The sequence below is a fragment of the Hirundo rustica genome, chromosome 23 (assembly GCF_015227805.2).
Source record: "Hirundo rustica isolate bHirRus1 chromosome 23, bHirRus1.pri.v3, whole genome shotgun sequence".
NCBI classification, from domain to species: domain Eukaryota; kingdom Metazoa; phylum Chordata; class Aves; order Passeriformes; family Hirundinidae; genus Hirundo; species Hirundo rustica.
The window spans coordinates 607,265-618,773 of NC_053472.1; the positions used below are offsets into that span (position 1 = coordinate 607,265).

Consider the following 11,509-nt stretch of genomic DNA (forward strand, 5'->3'; position numbering starts at 1 on the left):
CCTGCGCAGCTCCTCTGAAATGCTGAGCGCTGGGAACGGCGCTGGGAACGGCGCTCCAAATCCAAGTGGCGAGGGGGTGGGATTTGCTGGACACCGGGAGTGGGTCACACAGCCACAGCCTGGCAGGAAATCCAAATCCAAATGGCAAGGGGGTGGGATTTGCAGGACACCAGGAGTGAGGTAACACAGCTGCAGCCTTGCAGGAAATCCAGATCCAAGTGACGAGGGGGTGGGATTTGCTGGACACCGGGAGTGAGGTAACACAGCCGCAGCCTTGCAGGAAATCCTGTGCTGCTTTCCTAAGGGAACATCCCAGAATACCCATGCTCCTTGGTTTTAAGGAAAATAGTATCTGCAGGGGCAGCTGACAGAGGGATTGATAATTCAGGATGCTCAGAAAGAAGAATTTTTGCATCCTCTGATGAGGTCCTCTTCCACCACCCTGGTTAGGCTCTTGTCCAGTCAGCAGCAGTCTTAACCTGCACCAGGGGAGGTTTCAGTTGGACAAGAGGAAGAATTTCTTCACAAAAAGGGTGGTTAGGTTCTGGAAAGGGCTGCCCAGGGAGCTGGTGGAGGCCCCATCCCTGGAGGTGTCCAAGGAGCAACTGGACATGGCACTCACTGCTCTGGGCTGGTGACAAGGGGAGGGGTCGGTCTCAGGTTGAACTCAGTGGTGTCAGAGGTCTTTTCCAACCTCAGTGATCCTGTGATTCTGTTAAACAAAGCAGATCAGATTCCTTTATGCAGGATTGAAACATGGAAGTGTTCTGTCAGAAATCCAAAACCTCCAATCCATGAAACACACCCAGCTGCAGCCCATCCATCCTAAGCCCTGACAGACACATTCAAGGCAGGAATTTCTGCTCTACCAAACTTCTCGATCTGCTCACCAGGGCCTGAGGAGGTTAAATCCAGGAACATTTTCATTAACATCAGACATTTGAAAGCAGTTCACCAAAGAGACAGCCACCTCCTCCACTTCCTCTGGTTTGGCCTTTGCAGAACACACCAGTTGTGATGGGTTCCAAAATCTGCCAGTGGCAATCGTGCTTGCCCATGCTGCGAGAGGGAGCCTACAAGTCTGTCCTTCCCCAGCAGAGAGAAACAGGGCACAGACATGCTGGAATGGAGCTGATCGCAACCATTGTCTGGGGTGTTCTAACTACAGAACAGCGGTGGAAAAGCTGCTTGTCCCTAACTTTGTCTGCTTTCTTCCCTGCAGATGTGGAGCACCACTGCACCTGAAAAGCCTCCGGAGCCCACGCCCGGCTTTGTCCCCGAGAACAGTTCCAGCGCCCGTGGCTCCTCTTCCGTGCCCGGGGGTCACCAGAGCCACTTGGAAAAGCCCCGGGAGAGCACGAGGGCTCCCCCGCTGCACCTGCGCTCCGAGTCAGTCCCTGCTCCCTCCTCCTACAGCTTCGCCCCACCCGTGCCGCCCGTGAGGACGCTGGAGAGCAAGATCGCCGCTGCCATGCACTCCAACAACGCGGACGCCATCAACAACTCCAACTACCACTCCTTCCTGGCGTCCTCCGTGCTGGCGTCCTCCGTGGAGGAGGCGCTGCTGCCGCCGCCGCCGCCTCCCAAGCACTCGTCCCTGCAGCCGGTGTACGTGCCGCACCCCAAGCCGGAGAGCCTCCCGGAGCCCGTGGGGCCCGATGGCTACCTGCATGCCAAGCACCAGTACCGGCCTGAGAGCATCCCTGCGCACGGCTACCACAGCAAGGCCGAGCAGCACCAGCCCTACCCGCCCCGCCCGGAGCCGCCCGTCGCTGCGGGCGCGCGCTACGGCTCCTACGGCACGCAGGGCAAGGGCTCTGCTGCGGGCCCGCTCCCCAAGCCCCGCGGCCGCACCGACTTCGTGTCCTCCGTGAGCCCCGCGGGGCTGCGGGGCGCTGGCTACGCCGAGGAGGCCCCCCCGTACCCCACCATCCGCAGGGTGCAGTCTCTGCACGTGCCCGGCCCGGCCGCCGCCGCCGCCATCCGCTCCGTGCCCATCTCCCGCACGGAGGTGCCCCCGGACGACGAGCCCCTGTACTGCCCGCGGCCCCTCTACCAGTACAAGCCGTACCAGCCCCACTCCGACTACCACGTCACGCAGCTCCAGCCCTACTTTGAGAACGGGCGGGTCCACTACCGCTACAGTCCCTACTCGGGCTCCTCCGGCTCCCCCTACTACGCCGCGGCCGACGGGAGCTTCTATGACCTGGATCCCTACAGCACCGTGCGGGTCCGGCCCTTCCACGGCCTGCCCGGCCGTGAGTTTGGTCCCTACGCGTCCCGGCTGCAGGGCAAGGGGCTGTACCGCTACCCCAGCCTGGCCGCCTACCCCCGGGCAGGGCTCATCAACCACCTGGGCAAAGAACACAGCTTCGTGAGCAGGGACGTGCCCCCCGCCCCGGACATCAAGCACATGTACGTGTCCTGGGACCTGGAGGACATGGAGAAGTACCGCATGCAGTCCATCCGCCGCGAGAGCCGCACGCGCCAGAAGGTCAAGGGGCCCCTCATGTCCCAGTACGACAACGTGGCCCCGCTGCTGCAGGACGAGCTGGGGGGCCTGGACGCCGTCCACCTGCGCAGCAAATCCGATCCCGGCAAGAGCGGCCTGCTCACGGTGGCGGAAGGGAAGGAGGGCAGGTACCCGGCCAAGGCGGCCACGCCCGAAGGGGACGAGCGTTACTACGGGCAGCACGCGGAGCCTGAGCTGGACAGAGCCCACTACCACGGCGGGGGCTACGGGAATGGGCAGCCCGAGAAGCCGTCGCTGCCCCAGAAGCAGAGCAGCATCCGGAACAGGAAGATGCACGAGCCGGGCGGCGGCAGCAGCGAGCACAGGACGCATTTGCAGCAGGAAGCGAACCACAGGCAGCCTTCCGAACCCAAAAACGGGCCCCCCTACCCCGAGTACAGGCCCAAGGGTGGCCAGGAGCCCTCGGAGCCCATGGGCTACCAGCACTCAGGCAGCAAGTACATCCCAGCCGGCCAGGACACCCTGAGGCTGAACCACAAGGAGGGGAGGCTGGCAGAGGACAGGCCAGACCTGGAGAGGCCTCGGGGCAGAGCGGCCATGGAGAAGCACCCCAGAGACTGCTACAAGGAGGAGGAACACGCTGCCCCTCCCGCCGTGCCGCCGCCCAAACCCGAGCGGAGCCACAGCCTTCGGATGCGAGAGCACCCCGAGCCCATGGAGAGGGACTCTGCCCTGCTGTACCCCTACCAAACCCTGGGCAAGCGCCAAAGCGCGATGACTGTGATGTCCCAGTACGATAATCTGGAGGATTACCACACCCTGCCTCAGCACCAAAGAGGGGGCTACGCTGGAGCGGGGGGCTTCGTGCCGCCCGGCTTCCCCCACGTGCACAGCAGAACTTACGCCACGGCGCTGGGGCAGGGAGCCTTCCTCCCCACAGAGCTGTGTCTGCAGAGGCCTGAGACAGAGGTGCACGTCGAGTGAGCTGGGGGGGAACAAGGGATAGAGTCTAAGCAGCCTCTGCTGGACAGTGGACTGTTTTATTTTTTCAGTGATGGAAAAAAAATTTCCCCGACCCTGCCCCAGTGAGCAAAGCAAACCCCCCTCAGCCCTCCCCCGGCCCCCATTCACTGTTTTTATGTCGTAGAGCTATAGATTTTCATGTAGTTTTGAGCCACCTGGGAGGACAGGGCAGGCTGTTGGCACACAGGTGTTGCCAGAGGCCGGGCAGGGCTGACACAGATGCTGCTGGGGCAGGGAGGGAAGGAGTTTTCCCTTCCCAGACGTGACACTGGCTGCTCCTCCCTGTGCCCACGGTCCCGTGTACGACGGGCTGTGCACGATGGGCTGTGCCTGCAGCTCCGTCCTGCTGCAAGCTGCCCACCCCAGGCTGCCTCCCAGCAAAGGGCCGTGGAGGAACTCGGGGTTCAGCCCCTGGGAGCTGCACAGCGAGAGAGGGGCTGGGGCAGGGCTCCCCAGGGATCCTCTCCCTGCTGGGGCCCTGCCTCTGCCATGGGTGTAGTGCATCCACTGCAGCTGCTCTGAGCCTGGTTTGACTTCAAGCCCCTGGAACAGGCTCTGAAGCCAGCTCAGAACACGACCTACATTTCTTGCTTATTAACAAGCTGCTGCCTACGAGAAGTCCCTTTCCTTCACATTTCTGTGTCGTAAGCAGAGGCCAGCTGCAGGAGCCATGTAGGGCAGGTTTGCGTTTCTCACACCAAAAGAAGTAAAACTATGCCAAACCCTACCCCCAGAGCTGGAAGCAGCACACCCATTTAATGCCAGTCCTTCCTCTCTGCTGCAAGGCTGTGGCCCAGATGAGCTCGTTCTGTCCTGTGGCTGGCAAGACCGTGTCATCTCACTGCAAAAAATACTAAAAAATAATAGATTTTTAAAAAGTCTATAGCATTATGTAAATCAGAGCCCACCTTGCCAGCTGTGTGTGACAAGCGGTCTGCATGAGCAGCTGCCCTGGGCCAGGTCCTGCAGCAATTCCATCAGGGAATGCTCCAGCTGAGCTTAAGCTGGAGCTCTCTAGACTCTCTGGAGCCTCTGAGTTCCATGCTGGGCAGAGATCCCTGTGGAGTTGTGGCATGCAGGGAGCAGTGATGTGCAGCTCCCCCAGTACTCAGTGAGTAGGGACAGAAGGCCAGTGCTCTCTAAAACACACCAAAAATGGTGTCCAGGCAGTTGAAAAGCTCTGATATTGTAAGAACAGCCTGGCAGCCCCTCATGCTGCCTCTCAGACTCCCCAGGACACACCCCCTGTACAAATAAAGCACATCCATTCCATTAGGTAGGGCTTGCAAGCAATACTTGAGATTTAGCAGTTTTTAAATGTTCTCTGATAAATTCCAAGGCCATTCCTGTTCCATGTGGTTGGAAGAACTTCTCTACCTGTTTCGAATCGTTACTGTTTTATGAAAAACCTGGAAGTCCTGCAGTTAGCACACAGCTGCTTAGGTGGGGTTTTTTGAACAAAAAGCTTCATGGCTATTTTGGGACTTTTAAATCCTAAGGAAAACCTGCTTCTAGTTGCTGACTACTCTGTAGCTGTTTGCTTCTTTCAACCTTGGAGCCTTGTCTGGGGCTGTTTCAGTAACTACCTTCTGGTTCTATTTTATTGTGCAATGCTGGTGTTTTAAGCATTTTGTTTAGAAGAGTTCTCACATGTTACAGAACAAAATCTGGCAGTACAAAAAAAGGAAGAAAGGTGAAAAAAAAAAAAAAAAGAGAAAAAAGCAGCACTGTGATCCAGGTTACCACAATCTCCTCGTGAGGAATTCCCAGGTAGAGGGGTTGGGGTTTTTGGTGAGGGAATGCTTTTTGTAATGTTTTTCTTTTAAGGAAAATTGACAGAACTGCACAGAAAGGGGCCACTGGGTGAGGCACCCTGTCTCCACTGGCAGTAACTCCCAGGAAAGGCTGAGCTGTCCCGGTTGCTCGCGAGCCAGGCTGGGTTATCTGTGCTCCCAGCAGAGCTGTGTTGTGCCAGGGCCAGGACCAGCCTCAGCCCCTGGTTACCTCCCAGGTCTCCAGTTGAAGCAGGGACAAGTGTTTGGTTCAGGCTATTTGGGATTCAGGTAATGAGAGCTGCAGGTCCAACCTCTCTCTCCGTGAAAGCCTTAACTCCCCCCCTGCCCCGCAGCCTTCCCCTCCCTCTGCCTGGGCCTTACATCAGCCATGACTATCCTGCCACTACCAGGGGCTGGTCCCAGCTCCTACGAGTTGTAAACGCCTCTGGATTTTCCTGCTCACAGCCACTGTCTCCCTGTAGAGCCCAAGTGCCATCCCTGGACAGCCTCTGCTCCTCGGCGCTGTGCTGCTCCCGCTGAGCCGGGCTCCCCCTGCAGTGTGTGAAGTGCCAGGTGCGAAGCACCCGCTCATCCCATCGGAAACAAACCCTTCAGCGCCTTTCCCAAAGGGCTCCTGGAAGTGCACACCTCACCCAGAGGGCTGCTGCAAACAGCCTTTTGGGAATGAGAGGAAGAGGACAGCAGAGCAGACTCCCAGCCATCTCCCCCTTGGCGGGCAGCCACAGCCAGGTGTGCTCCAGGGCTGGAAGCTCTCCAAGAACCCAGACTCATGTCCGGCACTGCTGAGCCACGGTACAGAGTTTAAAAAGGTGAAGGCACCAGCTTTTCCCAGGTAACACTGACCAACACCTTTCTTTTATCGTTGCCCCTGCCCATGGCTTCAGCAGCATCCTGCATGATCCCGCCCCGCCAAGCCATACAGTGAACTATGCAGTCCTGCTCCTGCTCTGGGCTCAGTCTGCTGATCCTACAGAGAGTTTTACATCCTCATTAACCCCAAAATTCATAGGTAAGGTTGGAAAGGGTGTCGTGCATCAGAGCGAGGCAGGGAGGTGACTCCAGGAGTCTCGGGTGAGCTGGAGGACAGTGACAGCCCAGTCCTGTGTCCCAGAGTGGAGAGAGCAGGGGACAGCAATGCGAATAATCCTCTAATCCAAGCGCAGTTGTGCTCGGGCTCAGTAATTCCTTGCCTAACCACATCCCCACCAGGAGACAGCAGATCTATTCCTCAGCAATTCCCTCACATGGGCACTGTCTGCATTTTGGCTGCCACTCCCTCTGTTCCCAGCTGAGGGTCTCCCAGTGCATGCAGGAATGGGGCTCCAGGAGTGTGCTCCAGCTCTGGATTTTCACCTCTGCTTTGGAGCAGGACGTGACCCACTGGAGACCTTCCTTGGGAAGGGGTGTGCAGTCGTAGGTGAGTAATGAGGACTTGGCCCCTATGAAGTCTTAGGTAAAGCATTAATTTCTGATTTTTGCAGAGTCTTATCAGGTGATATCTATATGCATCTCTGAGAACACCCCCACAACTTTGTGCCTATGTCTGCAGTGATCCCCCTCCCCTGCTCACCACTGGGGGGATCAGTCAGGATTGCACAGTGGTAGTAAAGTTGCTACACAAAACCAAAACTGACTTGAAAATGTCCTGTTCCTCTTTTGAGCCCAGAAGGGACAGAACCTCAAGTGTGCTCTGCCGTCCCCCGGGCTGACAGGGCATTGGCTCGAGTGCTGTGTTACATGTCAGGAAATCTGGGTGAGAAGTTGTTTCCCTTCCTTTCGTTGCGGCGGCTTAGGCATGTTCCTGTTTCCCCAGAGCCCCAGATCCCGTGTGAAAAGGCATGGTGTGGTGTGAGCAACGCCACGGTTCCTCGTGTGCAGAGTCCTGCCTTGTCCAGCTGGGGGGGAGGGAGGGGGGAGAAAAGGGTTGTTTTGCCGTTCATTTTCCTGCTGTAGAAGACTTGATTTTACTTTTCCCTGAGCCGCATGAGAGAAACATCCCAGAAAGTCTTGGGTTACCTTTGGAGTTACCTTCACTTTAATTTATAGAGTGTCTTTTTTTGTGAACTGGTGTAAAATGTATATGCTGACAAGCTCATGTATTTTTATGTAAATATTTTTTGTGGTTTCCCTACTTGCCCTTCTCTGTAAATATTTAGAATTCTCATATTCTCACCTTGTATGATGCAGATGTGGTTTTGTTTCTGTTTTTTATTTGTACTGTAATGCAACAATCCAGACTGAGGTGTCTTGTGGTATTAAACAAAAGCAACAGTCCCACTGAGCTCACACTCAGATGTGCAACTTGACAGCATTAATCAAAAGCCAGGTTAAAAACTACTCAGGTGTGCCTGTGTGTATTTTTTCCTCTGCCTCGTTAATTAACAGTGTACTTAAAAAACAAAACAGGAAGAGCCAGCTTGGGGTCGTGCCTTGGAGGAAAAGATGCTGGCAGGCAGCTAAGGATGAAGGAGGTGACTTTGAATTCCCATGCCAAGGCCTGGGCTTCATCTGTGCCATTCCACCTGTGCCCGTCACTGCTTCCTGGCAATAAACCTGCCTGGGCTGTTGGAGTGTCCCTTTCCTCTCACCCAGCAGGACAGCACGAGCAGAAACAGCCTGGCCCTGGCACTGAAGGCACAGGGCAGATGAAATCAGGACAAACAGATGGCACAGGCCACCTCTGAGTTGGCTGGAATGGATTCTGGGCACCACAGTAATATGGCTCATAGTTAATTAACAGCAAAAAGGTGATTAAAGGAAGCGAATTTCAAATGTTTTTAACGCTCTGAAGAAGGAACTCTCACAGTCTTTTCATCCAGTAAATGTTACGGAGTTTAGAACTGCTGCTAGGAATAAAAGCAGCCTAATCCTTCTCATCTTGGAGTACCCCACTGCTCATGGGCCTGTGGGGCAGGGGTCACTCCTGCTGTGCAGCCCAGCTCTGCCCAAAGGCTTTGTGTGACCGCAGAGGGGCTGCAGTAGGGCTTTGGAAACCTTTGCCTCCTCTGCTCCCAAATCCTCACTTTGCCGTGCAGGTCTGCTTATTAATGCACATTCAGACTCTGTGCTGCCATCCCTGTACTGTCCCACTGGCAAACCCAGCAACCCACCCCTCCTGCCTGAGCCAGGAATTCCTGCTCTTGAGAGCCAGGACCAGGGGCTGCACCACAGGGACCCTCCGTGCTCAGGACCCTCCTCTCATGGAAGGGCAACAGAGCTTGCCCTCAGGGGGCAGGACATGACCAGGCTGACTTGGCAAAAAACCCACAGCTTTTAAGTCAGTAGACAAATTCACATCTCAGGTGTTGGTGGCTGATCAGCCTGTGCACAGCACGCTGCCAAGAAGGGTGGGTAAATCTCTCTCAGGACACTTGGTCGGGTGGGTGAGGCAACAGCAGGAGAATGAACCCCAGGGGTATTTCCTCAGGGGGCAGCCCCAGAAGTGACATCCCAGCTCCCCAGCTTGGCCTGGCCTGAAGTGCCCCAAAAGCAGCACCATGGGCATTTCCCTTAATGCCACCGAGGTCCCAGTGAGCCAAGAACTGCGGGCTCGGGGTTCTCCACCCGCTGCTGTAAGGATAAACAGGATGAAACTCCATCCCTTGCTGGCAGCCTGTCCCTCACAGCTGAGGTTTGTGGGCAGAGCCGGCTGAGGAAAAGGGAGAAGGACGGGTTTATATTGTGCCAAAGGGCTGGGAGCACCCGGGGCAGGCAATCGGCTTTGCTCCCGAGGAGTTTCCAGCAGGCAGCGCTGTTAGACCGCCTTTGCCTCTCAAACCCAACCTGGCCGGTCGCTGAAAAGGATGATGATGTTCCTTTCTAGCAGTTTCTCCTCGGCTTTCCAACTCCTTGCGTCTAAGGATGGGTTTCCTTTTAATTTTTTCATAAGAGATCTGCAGAGTGGTCAATGCCAGCAGCATCCTAAGGCACATCCTGAGGAGCAGCCCGGTGTGAGCGCCTGGCCGAGCAGCCTCACTCATCCCAAATCCTGAGCATCCCTGCCAGGAAGTGACCTGAGACCTCGGCAGGGCACTGCAGCTCTCCAGAGCAGCCGCTGGCTGTTCCAGGGCGCCCTCCCTAAGGAACACAACAATATAGTCACTTCTATGCTGAAAGTCATCCAAAGCCAGCGACCGATGCTGGAAAAGCTTGGGAGATGCTCAGCCTGTCCTTCCTCCCTCCAGCTGGTGCACGGATGCCCTGCTAAGATTCATCATGAGCTCCCAGAGCCAAAGAGCCCCCAGCACAAGGTCCGAGCCCAGCACCTGCCAGAGCAAGGCTCAGGCATTCACATCCCGAGCCATGCTGTGGCTGAGCCTCCCTTCCCCTTCCTCTTCCCTTCCCTTCCCCTTCCCTTCCCTTCCCCTTCCCCTTCCCCTTCCCTTCCCTTCCCTTCTCTTCCCTTCCCTTCCCTTCCCTTCCCTTCCCTTCCCTTCCCTTCCCTCCCCTTCCCAAACCCGAGCCTCCATTTGTATTCTCATTTTCCCAGCAGCTGGGGGCTGAGGGACCACGCAGCGCGGGGGGCAGAGGTGACTCTGCCCCACAGCCCTCCAAACTGGGAGCTGCTGGGTGTCCCTCTCCAGCAGGGCTTGACAGAAGTTTGGCAGCATCCCGGGAGCAGGAGGTCACACAAATCCCCTGGATTGGAGTTTCTCTCAGGAACCTCCTGCCAGTGCCTCCGGAGAGCTGGCACGGAGGGCAGGGATCCTACCCGGGCACAGCCCAGGAGAAATTGTGATGTGAGGCCAACAGCAGCAACCAAAACGATGGGAAAAGCAATCGTGCTCCTGTCATCCTTCCCGGGGACAGCAGGAGCAAGCTCCCTGCTCCAGGGCTGTCCAGCCTCCGACTCCTCCCTCGGGACGAGCTGACAGAGCAGGGTCCTGCCCTTCGCTTTGAGGCAGCTTTGCATGGGGAACTGTCATATCACCACTCCCCTGCCCCTCTGCCATCACTTCATCAACCTTTCCTGAAGGGATTTTGTTAATCCTGGGCCATCTGGGTGCTCAGAGGCAGTGGGAGAAGTCAGGGGGTTGGGGAGGGCTGGGGTGTGCTGATTAACCCCGGGGGCTGCAGGCTCCAGCAGGGCTGCTGAGCACACACAGAGCCACTGCAGTGTCCTGTGGGGGACCAAACCACACCCCCCACACATAAAGTCATTAATTCAAGAGGCAGCAGAGCCCAAACCAAAGGTGTGACCTGCAGAAAGCATCCCTGGAATAGGGAATGGGCTGTCCTGGAAAAAGGGAGGGCTTGGTGCATTTCACATGGAAATTAAAGCTGCCTCAACTCCATCCTGTGCATCTTAATCCTTCCAGCTCCAGATCCTTCCCAGTGGGCCAAGAGAAGTCACCAGCTTCAGACAGACACCTTGAGTCCAGATTGTGTCTGTGTTTTATGGTGAAACTGCAGGACAGGCTCCTCCAGGATCGGCCTGCAAAGTTCTCCCTGCCCCACGAAGCCTCCTCCAGGCCCTGCCCGGAGCTGCTGTCCAGCCTGTCGTGACACAGTCCCTGTCATGCTGCTCCAGGCCCGCCCAGCATCACGGGGGAGCTTCACTGCTCTGATTCCCTCAGAAGGGGAGGATGGATCCCCTCAGAAACATCCTGCACAGAGTGTCTGAATTCATTAATTACAGGCAGATGCAGTCAGGAGGCTCCCACCTTTCTGAACAAGGGAAGTTGCCCTTCTAAAACCAAAGGCAGCAGGGAAGAATGAGATCCTCGTACAGATCTGACCCTTGTGGGGTTGTGCCTTTAGAAGTGTGCAAGGATTGTAGGTGTGACAGGTGAGAAAGGAGAAACAGGTTCTCAAGTAAAAACACATTCATCCATTTTTTAAAGATGCTGGAGAAGAGTATTTGACTCCAGCAAGTGCTGAAACTTTATGCATTATTCAAACTGCATGAACGTTTGAAGCCTGGAGACGTGGAAACCTTCACTGAGAACAAGTCTCCTGGCACGTTCCCAGGGAGGAAGTGTGGGTGATCCGTGTCATCCTGGCAGCGCAGGCGGCTGCAGTGGTGTTCATGGATTCTGGCTCTGCTCTGCACCTCAGCACTTCACAGCAGCTCTGCTTCCCCTCAACCCCCAGACTACACCAAAAAGCCCAGTGGGATGCACTCAGGATACTCCCGGGGGGAAGCTGCTCCTGATCCAGCAGGGTCAAAGAGAAGTGATGCAAACACACACAGAAAGGCAGCGGGAAGGCAGAGACA

General features: G+C 56.3%; 1 protein-coding gene across 5 annotated transcripts in view; it reads left to right on the forward strand.

Annotated features, from left to right (window-relative positions):
- The window catches only part of ARHGAP32 (Rho GTPase activating protein 32), a 247,896-nt gene extending 240,269 nt beyond the window's left edge, over window positions 1–7,627 (forward strand). For all 5 annotated transcript variants that reach the window (XM_040084990.2, XM_058423373.1, XM_040084989.2 and 2 more), the window contains one exon: window positions 1,223–7,627. In XM_040084990.2, the coding sequence (XP_039940924.1) occupies window positions 1,223–3,457 (2,235 nt within the window). In that variant the 3' untranslated portion in view covers window positions 3,458–7,627. The remainder of the gene's footprint in view (window positions 1–1,222) is intronic.
- Window positions 7,628–11,509: the final 3,882 nt, after the last annotated feature.